Source organism: Ursus arctos, unplaced genomic scaffold (assembly GCF_023065955.2).
Source record: "Ursus arctos isolate Adak ecotype North America unplaced genomic scaffold, UrsArc2.0 scaffold_8, whole genome shotgun sequence".
Classification (NCBI taxonomy): domain Eukaryota; kingdom Metazoa; phylum Chordata; class Mammalia; order Carnivora; family Ursidae; genus Ursus; species Ursus arctos.
Window position 1 is genome coordinate 11,178,432 of NW_026623100.1, and position 21,367 is coordinate 11,199,798.

At 41.0% G+C, this 21,367-nt stretch overlaps 1 protein-coding gene across 12 annotated transcripts in view; it reads right to left on the minus strand.

Annotated features, from left to right (window-relative positions):
- VWA3B (von Willebrand factor A domain containing 3B) overlaps window positions 1-21,367 on the minus strand; it is a 215,316-nt gene that overhangs the window by 85,229 nt on the left and 108,720 nt on the right. For 10 of the 12 annotated variants that reach the window (XR_007190847.2, XR_006408145.3, XR_006408143.3 and 7 more), the window contains 2 exons: window positions 10,740-10,838; window positions 3,681-3,863 (listed from right to left, as the gene is read on the minus strand). Coding sequence is in view for 9 of the 12 variants with exons in the window: in XM_044378496.3 (XP_044234431.2) it covers window positions 3,681-3,863; window positions 10,740-10,838 (282 nt within the window). In the remaining 3 variants the exon portion in view is untranslated. The remainder of the gene's footprint in view (window positions 1-3,680; window positions 3,864-10,739; window positions 10,839-21,367) is intronic. The other 2 variants (XM_048222791.2, XM_044378507.3) reach the window with 1 other exon arrangement.

Below are 21,367 nucleotides of genomic sequence, written 5' to 3' on the forward strand. Positions count from 1 at the left end.
CCATTGGTCTCTGCTGCTGCTGTTTGAGCAGGCAGAAGGAGTTTCCCCCTAGTCAGACAGCCAGGCATTTCTTGGTGCCTCTACTGCTGTCCCCTGGGTGTCCTGTGTCACTGGGTAGCATAGGAGGGCCACTGTCCCACAGGAAGAGAGTTTTCCTGGAATGGACCACTTGCTCTGGCTGGGTCCTTCTTGCCTGTTCTTCCCACACACTCTGATATCTCTGTGCAGAAAAGAGTCTCAGGGGGAAAAGAGGCTTCCCAGACTAGGCCACTTGTGGCTGTCTCTCTTTCCCCTGTCTGTCCCACTTACCCCTAGAAAACAGTGAACCTGTTTTTCTAGTATGCTTTTTGTTTGTTTTATGTTTGGGGACTCTCATAGCTAAACTTTCATTTGGGCACAACTGTGTATCTGGTGATTTTTTTCCCAGTTCTTTTTATCAAGGCAAGTTACCACAGTGTCAGGAGTTCAGGAATTGGGAGTTCAGTTCTCTTTATGTGGAACAACAGTATCTACTTTGTTCAGAGAGGGAGATCCTAAGAGTAGGGAGTCTGAGTACTGAGTAGTCCCAGAGAGCACAGCCTCCTTTGGTCTTGTTGATGCTGGATGGGGGTAGAGGATCACCTCTCCACTCAGAGAGGACAACAGTGGGGGTTACTCCCCTTTCACACTTCTTTTATTTTTATTCTGTTGGGTGTTAATGGAGGCTCAGCTCTCCATCAACGCTCAGTGGCACCAGGGATAGGGGAAAAGTGAAGTGCTGCCTATCTGTAACTCACACTTCTTTTTTCATTTTCACTGATGCTGTTTGTGGAAGTTCATCTCCTTGATGAGTCCCACAGAGATGAGGGCTGTAGCAAAGCACAGCAGTGACTAGACCATCCTCACGTTGCCTTGTTAAGTCTTAGAGCTCCCTGGTAGGGCAGAGGCCCAGTTTGCCACTGGACTCCATGGTGGGAGAATCAGAGCACTGTTGACTTCCACTGGAGAGGGGATGGACAATAACTTTCCCTCTCAATCCTCTGATACTATCCTAGCATGGGATTTACAGCACAACCTACTCTGTCTAGTGGGGTTTGGAAAATCAGCTGATCAGTTCTGCTGATACCACCAGGCAGAGGGATCAGAGCATCATCGCTTGTTTCCATGGTAGTGGGGAAGATCAGCTCTCTGTTCAGCTCCACTCAAATTTCAGGGAAAGGGGTGCAGTTTTTCCATTGTTGTATGGCTGGATTATGGCAGGTACTGCAAAAAAGGTTTTCTGTTGTTAGGCCACCTTCTTCCCAGTCCTTTGGCTAGGGAGAATAAGCTTTTCTTGGGTCATCTTTTTTTTTTTTTGGTCTGTGCCTGTTAGAGATTCCAGGTTGGAGGGTTCAGCAGTGCCCTCTCTGGGATATATGGAAAGCATTAACAAATCCCCCAAGACTTATTGCCATATCATTCCTTAAGTTCTGAGGTCTCCAGAAATTCCACCTTCTTCTTTCCACCTTTCAGAGTATTCCTATGCTTATTTGCTGTGTTCTAGCTTAAGATGTAGGACCTAGGAGGAATGGGACTATACCATTATTGCTGGAACTGTAAGTCCCTCCAGTAATTTATCTTATAATTGGATTTAAATAACAAGGGGGAAAAAGCCTTACATATCTACCCATGCAATTACTATGCAGCTATTCATGAAGTTATCCTTTGCTTTTCATTCCTTAGTGCAAATCTGTATTTCCATCTGGTATGATTTTTCCTCTGCCTAAAGTACTCCCTTTAACATTTCTTATACTGCAGGTTTATTGGTGATGAATTCTTTCAGTTTTTGTATATCTTTGAAATCTTCATTCCACTTCCCTTTTTGAAAGATATTTTCAGGGTATAGATTCTACACTGAGCTTTTTTCCTTTCAGTACTTTAAAAATATCACCCCACTGTCTTTTCACATGCATTGTTTCTGATGAGAAATACGCTGCTTTCCTTATCTGTGTTCCTCTGTATATATTTGTCTTCTTTCACCCTATTCGTTTAATATTTTCTCTTTGTCATTACTTCTGAGAAGTTCCATTCTGATATGACTTGGTGTGATTTTCTTCATGTTCCTTGTGCTTGGCATTCATTGTGTTTTTTGGATCTGTGGGTTTATAGTTTTCAACCAATTTGGAAAATTTCTGGCACTACTATTTCAATTACACATTTACTAGGCTACTTGAATTTTTCCATGGCTCACTTACACCCTATTTTCTGGGGTTTTGCTTGCTTGTTTATTGTTTTAATTCTCTTTCTTCTCTGTGTTACATTTTGGATAGTTTCTATCACTGCCCTGCAGTTTACTAGTCTTTTGTTCTGCAGTTATCTTACCTGCTGTTCCTCGCATTCCGTGTATTTTTCACCTCATACATTGTAGTTATCATCTCTAAAAATTTTGTGTCTTACTTGTATCTTTCATGTCTCTTTCTTTTTGAACATAACAAACACAGCTACAAGAACTGCTTTAATGCTCTAATACTAACATCTGAGTCAGCTATGCATATGTTTTAATTTTTCTATTTGCTTTTTCTCCTCGTTATGGACCTGTATTTTCCTGCTTCTTTACATAACTGGTACTATTTTATTGGATGTCAGAAATTGTCAATTTTACTTTTTTGGGTAATGGATATTTTTGCTTTCTTATAATTATTCTTGGGATTTATTCAGGGATGCACTTAAGTTCCTTGGAAATAGATTGATCCTTTCAGGTCCTGCATTTAAGGTTTTCTAGGCAGAACTGGAGCAGCATTTGGTTGTCCATGCTCCTGAGGCAAGACCCTTCTTTATACTCTACCTAATGCCTACTGGATTATGAAATTTCCCAGTCTAGCTGATGGGGGTAGTTACTATTCTCTGCCTTGTTTAAGCTCAGAGAGGTCATTGTTCCCTCCAGTCCTTTCAGATGATTCATTCCCCAGACTCTGGTAGTTTCTTCAAATGTAAGCACTGATTGGTACTCTGGCTTGTCCTGGATTTAAAGTGACTCCACAGGACAGACAATAAGACAAAAAACGTTCTCTAGAAGGCATTCTTGAAATGCATAGCCTCAGGCCAAGATTAGAGGACTGGAGAATAGAATTTTATTTACTTTCTCCCACCAGCCCATTAGAATGAAATGCTTTATCAGATGGTCCCATAGTTATACAGCCTGAGCGGTCAGGAGACAACTATCTAGGATGTGAATTTTTCTTAAGTTTCCCACAAATGCCTATAAACAGAAGTGGTTAACAAACTACAAGTAGGGACCCTCTGGGATGCTTGTTAAAAATCAGACTCCTAAATTTGGCAAAATGTTGATAATTATTGAATCTGACTGATGGGTACATGGGATGGGGGTCCACATACTCTTTTACTTTTGTGTATGTTTGAAATTTTCCATAATAAAAAGCTTTGAAGAAAAACAAAATATATTAATTAAGATTCCTGGGCCTCTATGCCTAGAGCCTAATTTAGCAGCTCTGAAGTGTGACCCAGGAATCTGTATTTTCACAAATGCCTTAGTTTAGATGGTCCTTGAACCACATTTTGCAGTATATGCTTAGGTGATTTCATTTGCTCAACTTAATTGTCTTTATGGTTGCAATTTTCCCAACTAAGGTATTGTCCATTGGCCTCCAGTCTGTAATGCTCAAATAAATGAACACTCTCTTCTCAATTCATTAAGCTCTTACCTGAACAGTCCCTGGAGGACACAGATCCTTACAGCCAAAATTATGAAAATGGAACTCTCCCCCAGTCAAAGAAGCAAGCTCTTTCAAAAATCCATTTGCAATCTCATCATTGTAATTGAAGGAGATGGTGTAAATAGGAATTTTCTGAAAAACTCTGACTTGGTCTATAACCATTTCAGGTGGCTGAAATGATACATTTTGAGGGGGGGAAACAGGGAGATGGAAAGGGAGAGGAAGAGAAAGAAAAAAATAGGATGTGAAAATCCTTAGTATTTGCTATAGACAGTGAGATTCTCAACTAGTAATTCCTTATACAGTGATGAATGCCTTCTTGGAAAGGTGTCAGTTCAATTCAAAAAACAAAGCAAACACTGCCGGATGGTGAGAGTATGAAGACCAACGACTCAGCCCTTGCCTCTGAGGGCTCATAATTTGGTGGAGAAAAAAATCTGGAAGAAAGATGTGACTGACCAAATCACTCAATTTTAGGTGCACCTAAGCCTACGGTTCATGCTTTTAAAGTGTTGGGCTATACTTCAGAGCACTGAGAGTATTAGGGTAGAATATCCTGGCTATTGGGATTCTACAGAGTGAGGCTACTGGATCTCAATGTAGTTTCCAAAGCATCTACTTGAAAAGAGCATTTTTCAGCTTCCGATAGGCCATGGTCAGTGTGTCTCCCACAGAGTGAAAGAAGAGTTATTGAGGGTCCTTCCATGTGCTAAGCACTCTGTTGAGAGTATAACAAGGAAGTTAATCCTTACAACCATCCTGTGAGGTAGTTAGAAAGACGGATAGTTGCCTACTAATATAAATTCCTCTCACCCTTGTTTACTGGCAGAACCCTGGTTTTCTTTTCATGACAGCAATGTGCCCAGTTTAAAACAAATAACACACATACACATAAAAACTCATCTTCTGACACTCTTTTGCAGCTAGAGTTAGCCATGTGACCCAGTTCTGCCTATTGAGATATAGGCAGAAGTCCCAGGGAAGAGATTCCTTTTCTCTAATAAAAAGGCAAAGATTTAACAACAACAACAACAAAAACCCTAATGTCCTTCCCCTTCCCATCCTCAACCCCCCCACCGCCCCAGAAAATGGGCACTGCCTAGAGATGGAGCAGCCACTTGCAACAAGGAGGGTAGAAATTATAAATGAAGATGGTGGAGAATAAACACAAAAAGAAGCTTGTTTTCTTGGAGACATCCATGAGTAGCTCTAGAACCTAGAAGACCTACTGCTGGGCTTCTTATCCATAGGAATATAAATCTCTCCATTGTTTCAGCCATCATTTTTCTGCTCCTCTACTTTTCTCCCCAGTAATATGCAACCCTACTTGACCCAGTATGTATGGGCCCCACACACAGAAGGAGAAACTGAGACTCAGAAGGATTCAGTTTCCTAGGGTCATCAAGCTCTTAAACCTTAAGCCTGGAATTCAAAGCCGGTTTTTAGAATTAGAAGCATTGCCAGAAGCAATGGGTAAGGATTGACTCTCAGGTAATGTTTACATTACCTAACCCTCAGGAAGGAAGAACTGATGAATTCCCCTGCCATCTCTCCATCACACCACCACAGCCCAGCCGAGAACCTTCAGAAACTGCTTGCCCCCACTTCCTCTATGTTTCTCAGTGCCAGGAGTCCCTCTTTGATTAACCCAACTTGCTGGCTCCTTCAGCCAGTTCCACTGACGACTTCCAGTTGCTATCGTTTGGCCTTTAACTCTTCCTATATTTGTGTTATGCATCCTGGGAAGGCAGAGTGAAAATGGAGACACATCACTGGCTGGCCTTTTCCCCAGGAAGTGGCTGGTTAAGTGGTCGCTCAGGTTCTGGTCTCATTCTAGCCACCACTTACACACAGCCTCAGTCTTTGTGTCTGGCTCCAGCATTGAGCCTGCCCCTGCCCATAAGTCCACCTCCACCTCTCATCCTTCTTCTCTCTTCTCCCCTCTGGCCATCAGCTGGTTTCTTTCTTTCTTTTTTTTTTATGTTCAATTAGCCAGCATACAGTACATCATTAGTTTTTGATGTAGTGTTCGATTCCTTAGTTGCCTATAACACCCAGTACTCATCACAACATGTGCTTCTAACCAAACAGTAACCTAAATGAGCTGACCCCATCCCTCTTGTCAAATGCAACCACAGAGCAAGGCCCTCTCTGCTGCTTCCCCTTCGTTCAGCCTAGTTTCTGAGTACCTACTATGTATCAAGCACTAAGAGCTCTGCTCATGCTGTCTACCTGTATCCTCTCTACAACCCTCTGAGGTGGATACTATTATGCTTGCTTCATACCAGTGAATCCTGGCCACTGCCCCTGATTCCAGGCTGGAGATGCTACCTCTAAATTCTGTTAATTTTATAGCCTTTCAGCCAGGAACTATTCCTATATTAACTTATAGCCGAGATATTTGGGAAGGGAAAGTAATTTACATTGATTTAATATTGACTGTGGGTGCCAGGTACCATGGGTAGCATTTTCATCTGTTGATATGCTACCTGACATTATTTCATATACTTATTTGCTCATTGCCTATCTCCCTATAAAACAGAAGCTTCCCTGAAGACAGGCACCTTGTTCAACTTGCTTACCACTCTATCCCAGACTGATAGCAGTGCCTGGCATATAAAAGGTACTCAATAAATACCTGGGGAATGCATTCATGGGAACATCATTTCATCTACTCAAAGCAACCCTGTGAATAGCGAGTATCGGCTTTAAGCCGCAGTCAAGGAAGTAGAGGACTTGCCCAAGGTCATTCAGATGGGCAGGCTGGGGGTGAGCTTCCAACCCAGATCTCTAGCTCCAAAACCATTTCCATCAATCCATACAGCTAAAGAGTGCACAGGTATGAGAAAGTCTGTTAGTGTATCTTGGTGAGCCCCCCACATGCGACCAGCCTTAGGTAGTCTTTTTTAAACTGGCAGGATGTTCTAGTACCCAGCGTGGCGTTAGAGAGCTGTACAGAGAGTGGGGGTGTTGCAGAAGGAGCGCCATGCCTGCAATGGAAAATAGCCATTCCTGACCTCCTGCCTGTACCCCACCCATGGATTATTCTCCCTGGTTTATGCCCTCACAGCTTTGAAGAAGAGGCTCTGAACATGTAAGCAAACTTTTACCACACCAGCCTCGCTGACCCTGACTCCTTCCAGCCACTTACTCTAGTAGCTCTGTTACTAGAAAGTAGTAGGCCTTCTCCTTGTGTAACTCCTATACAACGTTGAGTAAGCCTTTCTCAGCCCAGGACTCCATCATATGTTCCCCACAAAAGTCCCTTCAATCCTTAAATGAGGCCAAGCAGCATACCCGAGAGACTCTCCCTGGTTCCCTCTTCTCTGAATCTAAACAGATGTGCAGCCAGATGACCCTTCCACCACACCTGTCAACTTGCGGTGGCAAGGAAGGCAGGGATAGGTTCTCCTAACTCTCCTAACTTCTCCTGCAGGAGGTTTGTCTGTGTAGGTGGCTCACCCTGTGCCTTCTCTGTGCTCCCACCCCTTGCACACCTCACATCAGGCTTTACCCATTCATTTCTGTTTACGATGCAGAAGCATTCCTTACTCCCATTTTCTTCATTCCTACCAGGGTAAGTTCCTAACTTCAAAGAAGCCGCAAAATGCTGCAGCCAAAGACTGCTGGGCTGTGTCCATTCACACCTAGAGATGCCCACCAAAGGACACCTAGCAATTCTGTTTTAATGACAACTAATATTACTGGAATTCTTTTAACTTGATTAATTTAAGACTTGTCTTGCTATACAATTCTTCCCTGGACATTTAATAAACAAACAGTAAGCTGGTATCTATGGAATTAAATCCTGAACATCATCTTTGTGTGTCCTTTCAAGCAGAAAATTCTGCTGAGGGGGCGCCTGGGTGGCACAGCGGTTGAGCATCTGCCTTCGGCTCAGGGCGTGATCCCGGCGTTATGGGATTGAGCCCCACATCAGGCTCCTCCGCTATGAGCCTGCTTCTTCCTCTCCCACTCCCCCTGCTTGTGTTCCCCTGGCTGTCTCTATCTCTGTCGAATAAATAAATAAAATCTTTAAAAAGAAAAGAAAAGAAAAGAAAATTCTGCTGAGTATTGGGAATAATAGCACCGGCCTTCACATACTCAGATCCTACAAAGTCAATGAAAATTCAAAAAGAAATGGAGATTGAGTGATACATCTTAATGTCCTCTAGACAGAACATGAATATCAAATATTCATTTGCTTTTTGGAGAGAATCTGTGGGACAATCCAGAAGAAATGGACTGCATGTCAGAAAAGGCAAATATGAACACAAAATGCCTAACTCGGAGTTTATAAATTACTTTTCAGGTGGACTGCGTATTTCTGATTCTGATTATCATCTGTAGCCATAGTTCTTCATCTTTAAGAGGACTATAGACCCTCTGGTGACAGCTAGGGAGGGCTCTTCTCCCCAGAGAAATGTACATTTTGTATACATTCTCAGGAGATTCCAGACCTGCATAAGTACATGGTGGACTGTGGATCAAGAATCCTTCCCAATACACACAGCTAAACAGGTGTGTTACTTGGTCCATCCCTTCTGGGGGACTATTTGGCAGTATCTATCAAAATGCATACCTTTGGACTAAGTCTACTTCTCAGAATTTATGCTACATATATACATATGCAAAACATGTCTGCACAGTTACTTTTGCAACATAGTGTGTAACAGAAAGACTGAAAACAATCTCAATGTCCATCTCCAGGAACACTAGGCAGCTATAAAAAAACGAGGAAGTTCTTTATATATTAAGCAATTTCCAAGGCATACTGCTTTATTAATAAAGGTGCGGAATCATGTGTATAATACACCACCATTTATATATTTATAAAAGGGAGTATGTAAAAATACATTTCTGCTTGCAAAACAATCTCTGAAAGAAGAGATAAGAAAATTGGTAGCATACATTGCCTCTTAGCTAGTGAACAGGAGGTAGGAGGGAGAATCTTCCCTGCATACCCTTTTGTACCTTTGTAATTTATACCATGTGAATGTATTACTATTCAAAAATTAAATAAAATTAATTTCCAAGGCAGAAGTGACATTAAGCCTATATAATGGAATATGATGCAGTCATTGAGAATGATGTTTTGGAAGAATTTCTCAGGACTTGCAAAAAAAAGCATATATTAGATGAAACAAGGCAGCACACAAAATTGAATTACGACTGAGTTAAACTTTCTTCTTTTTTATGCTTATATGCTTATCTATATTTTCTAAATGGCCTACAGTGTGAACAGTAAAATCAGTAACAGTTTATTAAAAAGGAAAAGACCCCTTGTACAGATGACTTTCAAATCAGAATCTCTAGCCCCCATCTTCCCCAACCACCAGCCCCATATTTCTAGGGCTTCTGGACATCCATGGACTATAGGTCCTGAAACTCGACTTCTTCCACCAGCAACTCCCAAGCTTGTTCCTTCTTTAGATTTAAATTTAAATCAGTTACTAACATAATTGTTATAAACCAGAAATCAGTCACCGTGATTCCTTTCTCTCTTGCTCCCACCTTCTCCTCACTCTGTCTTCCTCTGCTCCCAAATTGGTCACCAAGTCCTTTGATGCTACTCTATTATCTCATCTCTGAGGAGAGTCCTCTCTTCCACATTTCCGTTTCCTACCTGATGTGGGCCCTCCCCAGCTCCCATCAAGATTTCGTCTTTCCCTTGCACTGCTGAGGCACATTTCTAAAGTACAGCTGAATGGGATCACCTGCCCCGCTGAGCCCTCCCAACTGTGGTAAAGCCCACCCACTTGTTCCATGTGGCCATCAAGGAAAATCTCCCCCAACCGAGCTTTCTAGCCTCAGCCCTGACACTTTTCCATCATTGCCTTTGTTCTCAGATTGTTTCTCTGGGCAGCCCACGTATTTCCACACCTCTGTTCCTTTGGCCCAGGATACCAGTAATCTCCTCTGTTTAGAAAATTCTTTCTCCTCTTTCCGGACACAGCTCAAATGTCCCCTTTTCAGTGGAACTTCCCCAGCCTTCTCTCCATCTTGTACAGCAATATTCAATCACTCTGCTCCCAGACATCTCACAGCACAGACAAACCCACACCCTGTGTCAGATCAGAGTTAACCATACATGTCTAACATATCCTCCAAAGTGTAAACGCTCCTAAGGCAGGGGTAAAATACTATGCATGTTTGTAGCCTCAAAACTTGGCACCACACATGGAACATAAGCAAGGCACAATAAATTGCCTTTGAATAGAAAGCATAATGAAGTTGATCGGAAAATCATCCAAAATAAAATTTCACTTTACAAAACATATCTTCTCTGCCATAAATCTAACGCTGTAATAAAATCCAGTTGCTTTACTATTTAAGCCCTGGACCACTTGATGCAGGATATTTTACAATATTTGCCTAGCACTCTTCACATGCAAACACCTCACAATGAAGGATGCAAGTTGATACTAATTCACTTTAGCGGCTAATTTACATTGTACTGGCCTGCAAATCCGTATGTTTATTTAATGCCCAGAGCATTAGTCTTTCATTCACAAAGCTCGAGAGAAGATGAACAGACTCCACTAAAACTTTTCAAATATTTTCCAGTCAGGCTAAGCAAAACAAAGAACATTTCACTAGAAAGGCATGCTTTTGTTTAAATGATTACTAAGTTAAAATTAGGGGTAAAACCAAGGACATTGTGCAGTGACATGTTTAGATTTGGAGTCCCCAAAGGAAAAAAATCAAAAAGAATCTCCTTACTCTTAGTTTGTAATAAAATATAAACCAGTCCTCAATGGAAAGGTGGATATCTCCTTTCATGGGGTTAGGCTCCAGGCCTGTGGGTGTGTGGCCCATGAACCAGACAACACTTGCTGTCACATAAATTTTCCTCTGCATTTCAGCAGACAAAGGAATTCCTCAGTGTATTTTGTCACCTCAGCTCTGGGTCCCTAAGCCAAGGAAACATCTCTCAACAGCTTTACAAGCTGTTTCAAGCAGTTGAAAATATCCTTCGAACCCATTCTTGGCATTTATTTTCACGGTATTGGTGAATCCCTTTTTGTTCCCAACTCTGGTAAGTACCTGATCAGGTCTCCCATCTGTCAAAAGGTAGATTACTTGTGTTTCTTCATCAGCCAAAGCAATTTGCAGGGCATGCAGGGTGTTTGTGGAACTTCCGGTCTACAAAGGAGAGAGAGATACTTGAATCTTAAGAAAAATCTCACAAACAACTGCTATTTATTTTCTGCTTCCAAAAAAAAGAAAAATATTTGTGAAATAAAAGATAAAATCATATTGAGATAATAATTTAAACCCAGTAATTCCAAGGAGCCAAATCCCTGGGTGTGCCATAAAAGCCTGTATCCAGACAATTCTAGGACTGCTAGAAGCCAGGACTATGGATTTCCTGTCCTGACGACATAGCTCTTAATGCAACTTTATCTTTGTGTGTTTTTGTGTGAGGCACTAACTCAGTTACTGTTCATTCGGCTGTCAACACAGCTTAAACATACAGTCTGAACACAAGCCTGGCAGTGCAAACCAGGATTTATTCAAGCGTGAGCATGGTCACATCAGCAATCTGGGGCAGAGCAAAGAAATTGTAAGTTTTTAAAACTCCTGCAGTTTCTGCCCAAGGATATAGAGCACTGGCCAGAGTGTCACTGCCAAATTTGTAACAAAAAGAAGCCAGATAAACAAGTAAACGCCTTTTGTTATGCTCGTCAGAGTGTCAGAGCGCTCAGGTCACAGGGCAATCAGTGGGCCCCAAATGTGAGGACAGACAGGCGGGTTGCAGACACCCGTGAGACGCAAGCCCTGCTTCCGGCATCAGATGCAGCAGACACTAGGCACGAAGAGTTTGCCTGGGGTGATCGGTGAACTGGCAGAGGCTAGCCAGGTATAGATTGGTGAGACAGTAAAGGTCCACAGGCCGCAAATAGAGGGAAAATCTGCACTCTCGTGAAGGCTTTCTGACCACAAAGCCCAGAGCGTGCTCACAGAAAAGAAAGTCTCCTTCCTGCAGCAGAACTGGGGAAGAACAGTGACACAGAGACTCTTATGCTCCATCTCACCTTCAGAATAAAAGCCCTAATGTGCGAATGTGTGTGTGCGGGGGGGAGGGGTGGCGGAGGGCAACAAACACAGTCACCCTTAGGGCACTGGTGAAAATCCAGGACAACAGAGGGAAGGAAAGGGGGGAAAACCAACCTTCCACACCTGGAAAAGGAGCGAGGCTAGGTGCTGGGCTCAGAACTACTAAGGGACACACCCCCGAGCCTATGGGACACAAACCTGCCTAAGATGAAGGCTCATTCAGAGAAGACCCACCCCAGCACTCCCCTACAAAGAGTGACCAGCAAGGAACTTGTAAGAGACAGACTCTCTCTGAGGCCCAACGTGAAGGGCAAATTAAAATCTAGGAGTGGAGCAGACAGTGAAGAACAAGTCTCCAGCACATCACCCCCCAAGTACCACCACAAGAATTTGAGGGGCATGTGCACTGAACGTAACAGTAACAAACAAACCTCAAACCTAGCCCCGCTCTGGACTAGATTAAGTTTATGCCTCTCCCCCCCCAAAAGAAAGGTATGCTCATTTCCAGACATAAATAATATTTATCTTGGTGTCTGTATACTACACATGACGTCTAGCTCCTAAGAACAACAACAAAAATAAGTATATTAAAAAGAAAGAAACAACATACTACCAAGATACAAAGTACTCATCAGAAACAAATTCAGGTATGACACAGATACTAAAACTATTTGAAAGAAAATTTAAAACAACTATGAATAACACATTAAAATTTCTAATGGCAGAGGTGAACAATGCTGAAGACTAGCTGGGTAATTTCAGCAGAGGGATGGAAACCTTAAGAAATAACTGAATGGAAACACTAAAAATCAAAAACGCAGTTATGCAGACGAATACGAAGAGTAAATCAAAACAGAAACAAGCATCAAAGGGCTGTAGGATGATATCAAATGGTCTGGCATGTACATAATTGGAAACACAACAAAAAATACAGGATAGGAGAAATAATTGAAAAAAGGAATGGCTGAGAATTTTCCAAAAACAATGACAGATATAAACCCATGGACCCAAGAAGGTCAAGTAGGATAAATAAAATAAAATGCCCTGATTCTCCCAGGGTGGTGGCAGAGAAGGCCAAGTGGTGAGCCAAGACTCTCATGCCCACCAAATGTGACAAGTCCTCCTGGCCTGACAGTGTCCACTCCTACCCAGCAGCACTGAGGGGCTCTACCCCTCAGGGTCCAAGTGGGGAAGCTGGACTTCAACCTCTACCTCCTCCTCACAGTATGTAGCCTTTTGGGTTGAGCCTCTTTCACTTTAGCAAAATGCATTTAAGATTCACCCGAGCTATTTCATGAATCAAGAGTCTGTTCCTTTTTATTGATGGATGTAAAATAGTTTATCCATTCCCCGTTGAAGGACATCTGTGCCATTTCCCATTTTAAGCATTTATAAATAAAGCTGTTACAAACGTTTGCTTACAGGTTTTTATATGAATATACATCAAAAGCTGTGAAGGGCCTGAGATTTTACCTTACTTGCAAACTAACATGAGTGCTGGCAGAAGATCCAAGACTCCTGGGTCACCAACAAAGGACTTTACTACTCACAGCAATAGCAGTAGCCAGAATGTCAGGGGGTGTTTTGTTTTGTTTTGTTTTGTACCAGTTTCCTGAGTGATGGGAAGAGGGTTAAGTGACACTTGCATACACAGTAGATTGTGTTAAAGGAGAGGGACCCTGAATTTAGGCAAACTGAATATTCTATAATGGACTGTAAGCATGCTTGTCCTTTGTTCTGGAGTTAGATACTATCTTTATACTGGATAATAAGCATGCTACCTTTTGCTACTTTCCAAGGCTGTCTGCTATATAAACATCCATGAAAAGATAGACAAGAGGTTCTTGACATAAGAACATAGGTGATTGATTTGAAATCATTTCCTCTTTTTTAATGTAGGCTTTAGTGCATTAAATTACTCCTCAGCACTGTATTAGCTGCATTCCACACATTTTCATGCTTTGCTTAATTTTCATTAAATTTTATGAAATTTCATTTTTTTTAAGATTTTATTTTTTTGCGAGAGAGAGAGAGCCAGAGAGAGAACATGAGTGGATGGGAGGGGCAGAGGCAGAAGCAGACTCCCCACTAAGCAGCGAGCCCGATGAGGGCTCGATCCCAGGACCCTGGGATCATGAACTGAGCCAAAGGCAGATGCTTAACCCACTGAGCCACCCAGATGCCCTTAATTCTACGAAATTTAAAATTTTATTTGTGATTTCCTTTCTGATCTGTGAATTATTTAAAGCCTGTTCTTTAATTTCTAAGTGTTCTAAGATTTTCAGGGTGTCTTTCTGTTATTGATTTCTAGTTTGATTCCACTACATTCACAAGACATCTGTATGACTCAATACTGTATGATTTCAATTCTTTTAAATTTGTTAAGGGTTGTTTTATGACTCAAGATATAGTCTATTTATGTGAAAGGTCAATGTGTGTTGGAAAAGAATATGTATTCTGTTGGCGTGTGGAGCATTCTATAAATGTTAATTAGATATGGTTAGTTGAAGGTGTTGTTCAGTTCTCCCAAATCCTTGCTGACTGTTCAGTAATGCTATCAACTGCTAAGACTGGGGTACCAAAGCCCCAAGTAGAATTGCTGTATTTGTCTATAATTTCTTTTGACTCCATCTGGTTTTGTTTCATGTATTTTGAAGCTTTGTTGTTTGGTGCATACACATTTAGGATTGCTGTCTTCTTTTTTCTAAATTAAGGTACAGCTGACACACAATGTTACATTAGTTTCAGATGTACAACACCATGACTGGACAAGTTTATATGCTGTTCTGTGTTCACCACGAGTGTAACTAGGACTGTTATCCTCTTGTTGGATTGACCTTTTTATTATCATATTAAGTCTCTTGTAGTTCTCTTTGCTTTAATGTCTATTTTATGTGATATTAACATATATACTCCAGATTTTTAAAAATTAGCATTTATGTATCTTTCCCATCCTTTTACTTTTGACCTGTGTTACTTTTGAAGGGAGTGTCTTACAGACCACATAGAGTTGACCATGTTTTTGTCTACTCTCCAATCTCTGTCATGTAATTGGTATATTTAGACCATTTATATGTAATTACTGATATTTAATCAAGCTTCCCTTTTTTTGTTTTCTGTGTATTTCCTCTGTTTCTCATGTGTCTTATTTTTCCTTTCCTTCCTATGGATTATTTGACTATTTTTTTAGTGTTCTATTCTGATTTATTTGTAATGTTTTTAAGTGTGTTGCTTTATGTAGTGTGCTTCATGGTTGCTCTAGGTATTTTCTTAATGCAGTGAGTAACTTATCACAGCCTCCTCATACTGATGGTTTACCACTTCAAGTTAAGTGTAAAAACTATCCGTTCCATTTAGGTTCCTTGTCTGAAGTACTTCCTCTATATTTATTACACACCGCATTAGATGGTGTTAAACTTTTGCTTGAGCCATAAAACATGATTAAAGCAACCCAGGAGGTTACAGATTCTCTACTATGTTTACTTTTATACCCACCCATTCTACTATCCTTTACTTCTGAAGGTCCAAGCTTTCTTATTTGGAGAGCTTCCATTAGCCATTCTTGAAGGATATGTCCCCCAGCACCAAATTCTCTTTGTTTTCCTTCTCCTTCAATCCCGAGGATATTTTCACCAGAAAGATGATTCATGGCTTACAGTTCTTTTCTTTTAGCACTTGAAAAATGTTGTGCCACCTCCTTCTAGTCTCATGGTTTCAGATGAGAAAATGCTGTCATTTGAATTGGTGTTCCTTTATAGTTTATGTGTTATCTCTCTTTGGCTATTTTTAGGATTTTTCTCTGTCTTTAGTTTTCAGAAGATTAAATATAATGTGTCATGGTATGGATTTCTTCAGTTTTACCCTGTTTGGGGTTCACTTAGGTTCTTGAATTATAGTTTTTATGTTTTCAACCAAATTTGGGGAGCTTTTAGCCATTACTTCTTTGAATACTTTTCCAGTCCCACACTCTTTTCTAGAATTCTGATGGTATGAATATTTCCTCTTTTTTACTGTCCCAGAGATCTCTGAGGCTCTGTTCGTACTGGTATCAGTTGATTGTTCTTCTCATTCAAATGTGGATTTCTTGGATCTTGGTATGATGAGTGATTTTTTTTATGTCCTGGACAATTTGGTTACTATATTAGGATACTATTCCCATTTAAATGTCATTTACTGAGAAAATGTGAATAAAGTATGGGTTTGGTTGAACAACAACAACAAAAATGTCATTTAGCAGGCAGTCGCCCTGTTCAGGCTTAGCATGTTTATTTTAGCCTATGTTTGTGGGCTTTAGTTCCAATGACAATTTAATTTTCTACCCCATACAATACTATTCTGGTCTGCTTTGTTCTTCTTGTGCTGCTGGGGCTCCCACTCAGTTCCTATTTGGTGCTGTCTGTAGGAAGCCCAGGAAAAGCACGTTTCTGGGCTGCTTAATGGTGCTAGGTGACCTTCTGGGGTGTACAAGCAGAAGCTGCTGAGCCTGACTCTATTTATACTGCTAAGTTGAGAGCAGGAAGACACAAAGCTTTGCCTTTGTTGTTGTTGCAGGATTGGACTTCCCATTGGTGCCCCAGTTGTGAAGCTGGGACAGTCAGGGACTTTGCTGTTGCTGGCAGGTCACACCACCTACAGGCGACCTGGTTTTAGAAATGCCCCAGGCTTTGCTGCTGGCACTGCTACATTTGTATGGGACCACCTGGCCATACCCCATGTGGGGAGTGCAGTCTGAGATTGCCTGGGATGTCGCTACTGTTGCTGCTGCCAACAGATCAGACCACTCATACAGTGCTCTGGCATGGGCGCAAGGGTGGCCAAGGACCTTACTGCTGCCATTGTTTCTAGTGGGTCAGACTACCCACCACACTTGGGTTGCAAAATGGTAACTGGGCAGCTGGAGTTTTGCTGTCCTACCATTTGATAGGATCTGAGTTGAAGAATAGGGACGCTATACTATTGCTACTGCTTCTGGTGCATTGGACTATGTGCCAGGCCCTGGGCTGTGGAGTAGAGTTTAGGGATTCTCACTAGATCTCTGCTGGGCCTACCTTTTCCCAGTGTCTTTGGTCAGAGAGGTGTAAATATATGGCTGTATGCATTTGTCAAAACCCATAGATTTATATGCCAAAAAGAGTGCTGTATACAAAATAAAATACAATTCAAATAGAATATGGGGGAAACAAACATATTAATAAATGACATAAACACACTGCAGTAGTTGGGTAAAAAGTACCTAACTTAATAACTTTAGAAAACAGGTTTTTTTGACTGGATAACATAAGTCTAAAGAGAGAAAGAACTACCTGTAAACAGTGCATTCCAGTTGATTAATTTGCCTCTCAGAGTATGGGTTAGAAATTCTAAAACTATGTTATATGTATGCTAGGGTTGAACAAATGAGTAAATATATTACAGATAATGAGAATCAGGCTTTTCATTGACAAAGAAGTTACAAATAAGCAAATACATTAATTACAAATATATCCTGTGGCTCTGGATTGGTGCAAAAGGTATTAGTATGAACTCATGGTTTTCTTTTTCTTTTTTTAATGAAAATACAGATAAATAGATAGAGGAATATAGATGTTTATGGGCTATTATATATATATTTCCCATCTCTCTCCACGGAGAGGACCTAGAGTCCCGGTACCAGCAATAAGCATACCCCAATGCCCAGATTTGGGTTTATAAATACCATTCTCTAATAAAAGAAACAAGGGTTCCTTGGAGATGTGGTAAACTCCAGGGTTGAGGCTGGGAAAATAGAAGATGATCATGAAAATTCTCATAACACCAGAAAGTAAGGAATTATTCAAGAAAATAAAAAGCTAGATGCATATGTGAAGGACACTGGGGGAAACCTGCAAGAGTTCCCAATAGCCAAAGAGGGAACAAGTTTAGTAACAAAATAAATAGCAATAATAATTACAAAACTGTTAAAAAAGTCACTGCACCTTTAACTATTTGGTAAAGGTCATTAGACTCGTCCTAAATCTGAGGGCAAATCTTTCAGGAAAGTCTGACTTCTTTTTATTTATTTATTTATTTATTTATTTAATTTATTTATTTATTTTAATGTTTAATAAATAGCAAGAGTATTATTACTGAAGGGGTAAATCAATATCCATGAGTCCATAATGAAATAAATATGATTGATGAATAAATAAAAGGGAGAAAGGGGAAAGTTACAAAAGAATTCTCACACATAAATCTAAAAGGAATGGAGGAGACAGAAAGTCACCATTAGAACAGCACAGTAAAAATTGCTGTAGAGAAGATCTACCACGGAATGCTAAAATTAGTGGGTAAATGTTTGTAATAATTTTGCATGGTGACAGATGGTGACTACAGCTACTGTGGGGAGCACTGAGTAATGTATAGAATTGTCGAATCACTATGCTGTACACCTGAAACTAATATAAAACTGTATGTCAACTATATTTCTATAATAAATAAATTTCAAAAAAAAAATAAATGCAATGTGACCCTGGATTGAATCTTGGAACAGAACAGTAACATTAGTAGAAAGACTAATGAACTCTGAATGAAGTCTGTGAATGAAGCAATGTGATTTTCTTAGTTTTGGTTTTTGTTTTGTTTTAAATAGACCTTATTTTTTTATTTTTTAAAGCAGTCTCTAAGCATAACATGGGGCTCGAACTCAGGATCCTGTGATCAAGAGTCGCATGCTCTACCCACTGAGCCAGCCAGGTGCTCCCTGTGATTTTCTTAGCTTTGGCAATTGAACTATGGTTATGTCAGATGTTAACATTAAGGGAAGCTTGCTGAACGGTAATACAGACAGCCTCTGTACTATCTCTGACACTCTTTTGTAAGTCTAAAATGATTTCAAATTAAAAAGTTAAAACACACACACACACACACACACCAAAAAACTCCTTCAGCATTTGGGTAGCAGAAATGTAGCTCAGATGGTAAACAGTACAACTCTTCTCTCTGAGCCCCATCTCAATAGTCTTGCTGACAAGCCCACTGTTCAGGGAATGTTGAAAGATGGTAGAAAGGGGCTCCCGGGTGGCACAGTCATTAAGTGTCTGCCTTCAGCTCAGGGCGTGATCCCAGCATTCTGGGATCGAGCCCCACAACAGGTTCCTCTGCTAGGAGCCTGCTTCTTCCTCTCCCACTCCCCCTGCTTGTGTTCCCTTTCTTGCTGGCTGTCTCTCTCTGTCAAATAAATAAGTAAAATCTTAAAAAAAAAAAAAAAAAGATGGTAGAAAAGGTAGGAGAAAGCCAGACTGAGAGTCACAGGAAAGATGGTCAGGACTTAGTGCCTCTTTTGCACCTGCTCCTTTCCCTGATCATCCAGAAGCCATGAGCCAGACCCCACCCCCAAATACTGGGCTGACTCTGTTCCACCTTGTGCTCCTCTGACCTTAGTACTGGCTATGCCTGTTTGAGGAATCACTGCTCTGACACCAGCACATGGCAATGTCAGCACACCTGAGTGGTAGTCCTGAATTCATTGGGTTGATTCCTCAGTGAAGCCAGTCAAAAGAATATAGAGAAATCTGGTCATCTTGAAAATAAATTTTGCACATTCATTAAGCAAGCAAGAGAGCTTCAATGAAGACTCCTTTTTTAATAATAATTTTTTAATATGTTAGTCGCCATACAGTAGATCCATAGTTTTTGATGTAGCGTTCCATGATTCATTATTTGCGTATAACACCCAGTGCTCCATGCAATATATGCCCTCCTTAATAACCATCACTGACCTATCCCAATCCCCCACCCCGCTCCCCTCTGAAGCCCTCAGTTTGTTTCCCAGAGTCTCTCGTGGTTCAGCCCCCCTTGTTTACGCCCCCTTCATTCCTCCCTTCCTTCTCCTACAGATCTCCCTGGTATTCCTTATATTCCATAAATGAGTGAGACCATATAATTGTCTTTCTCTGCTTGAATTATTTCACTTAGCATGATGTCCTCCAGTCACGTCCATGTTGCTGCAAATGTTGGGTAATCATTCTTTCTAATGGCTGAATAATATTCCATTGTATATATGGACCACATCTTCTTAATCTAGTCATATGTCGAAGGGCATCTTGGCTCCTTCCACAATTTAGCTATTGTGGACAATGCTGCTATGAACACTGGGGTGCATATGGCCCTTCTCTTCACTACGTCTGTTATCTTTGGGGTAAATACCCAGTAGTGCAATGGCTAGATCATAGGGTAGCTCAATTTTTAACTTTTTGAGGGACCTCCACACTGTTTTGCAAAGTGGCTGTACCAACTTGCATTCCCACCAACAATGTAAGAAGGATGCCCTTTCTCCACATTCTCTCCAACATTTGTGGTTTCCTGCCATGTCAATTTTTGCCATTCTAATTGGCGTAAGGTGGCATCTCAATGTGGTTTTGATTTGAATTTCCCTGATGGCTAATGATTTGAAACATTTTTTCATGTGTCTGTTAGCCATTTGTATGTCTTCATTGGAAAAGTGTCTGTTCATATCTTCTGCCCATTTTTTGATTTGATTATTTGTTTCCTGTGTATTGAGTTTGAGAAGTTCTTTGTAGATCGTGGATACTAGTCTTTTATCTGTGGTGTCATTTGCAAATATCTTCTCCCATTCCGTGGGCTGCCTTTTAGTTCTTTGTGTTTTAAGATTTTTTATTTATTTATTTCACAGAGATAGACAGCCAGCGAGAGAGGGAACACAAGCAGGGGGAGTGGGAGAGGAAGAAGCAGGCTCCCAGTGGAGGAGCCCAATGTGGGACTCGATCCCGGAACGCTGGGATCACACCCTGAGCCGAAGGCAGACGCCTAACGACTACGCTACCCAGGCGCCCCTGCCTCTTAGTTTTTTTGACTGTTTCCTTGGCTCTGCAGAAGCTTTTGATCTTGATGAAGTCCCACAAGTTCACTTTTTCTTTTGTTTCCCTTGCCTTTGGAGATGTGTCATGAAAGAAGTTGCTGTGGCCAATGTCGAAGAGGTTGCAGCCTATGTTCTCCTCTAGGATTTTGATGGATTCCTGTCTCACATCGAGGTCTTTCATCCGTTTGGAGTTTATCTTTGTGTATGGTGTGAGAGAGTGGTCAAGTTTCATTCTTTTGCATATAGCTGTCCAATTTTCCCAGCACCATTTATTGAAGAGACTGTCATTTTTCCACTGGGTGTTTTTCCTACTTTGTCAAAGATTAGTTGCCCATATTGCTGAGGGTCCATTTCTGGGTTCTCTATTCTGTTCCATTGGTCTATGTGTCTGTTTTTGTGCCAGTACCATGCTGTCTTAGTGATCACAGCTTTGTAGTAGCTTGAAATCCAGCAACGTGATGCCCCCAGCTTTGTTTTTCCTTTTCAACAATTCCTTGGCAATTCAGGGTCTTTTCTGGTTCCACACAAACTTAAGGGCTGTTTGTTCCAGTTCTTTGAAAAATGTCATTGGTATTTTGATCGGGATGGCATTGAGTGTAGATTGCTCTGGGTAGCATAGATATTTTAACTATGTTTATTCTTCTGATCCATGAGCATGGAATATTTTTCCACCTTTTTGTGTCTTCCTCAATATCTTTCAAGAGTGATCTGTAGTTTCTAGAATACAGACCCTTTACCTCTCTGGTTAATTCCGAGATAATGTATGATTTTTGGTGCT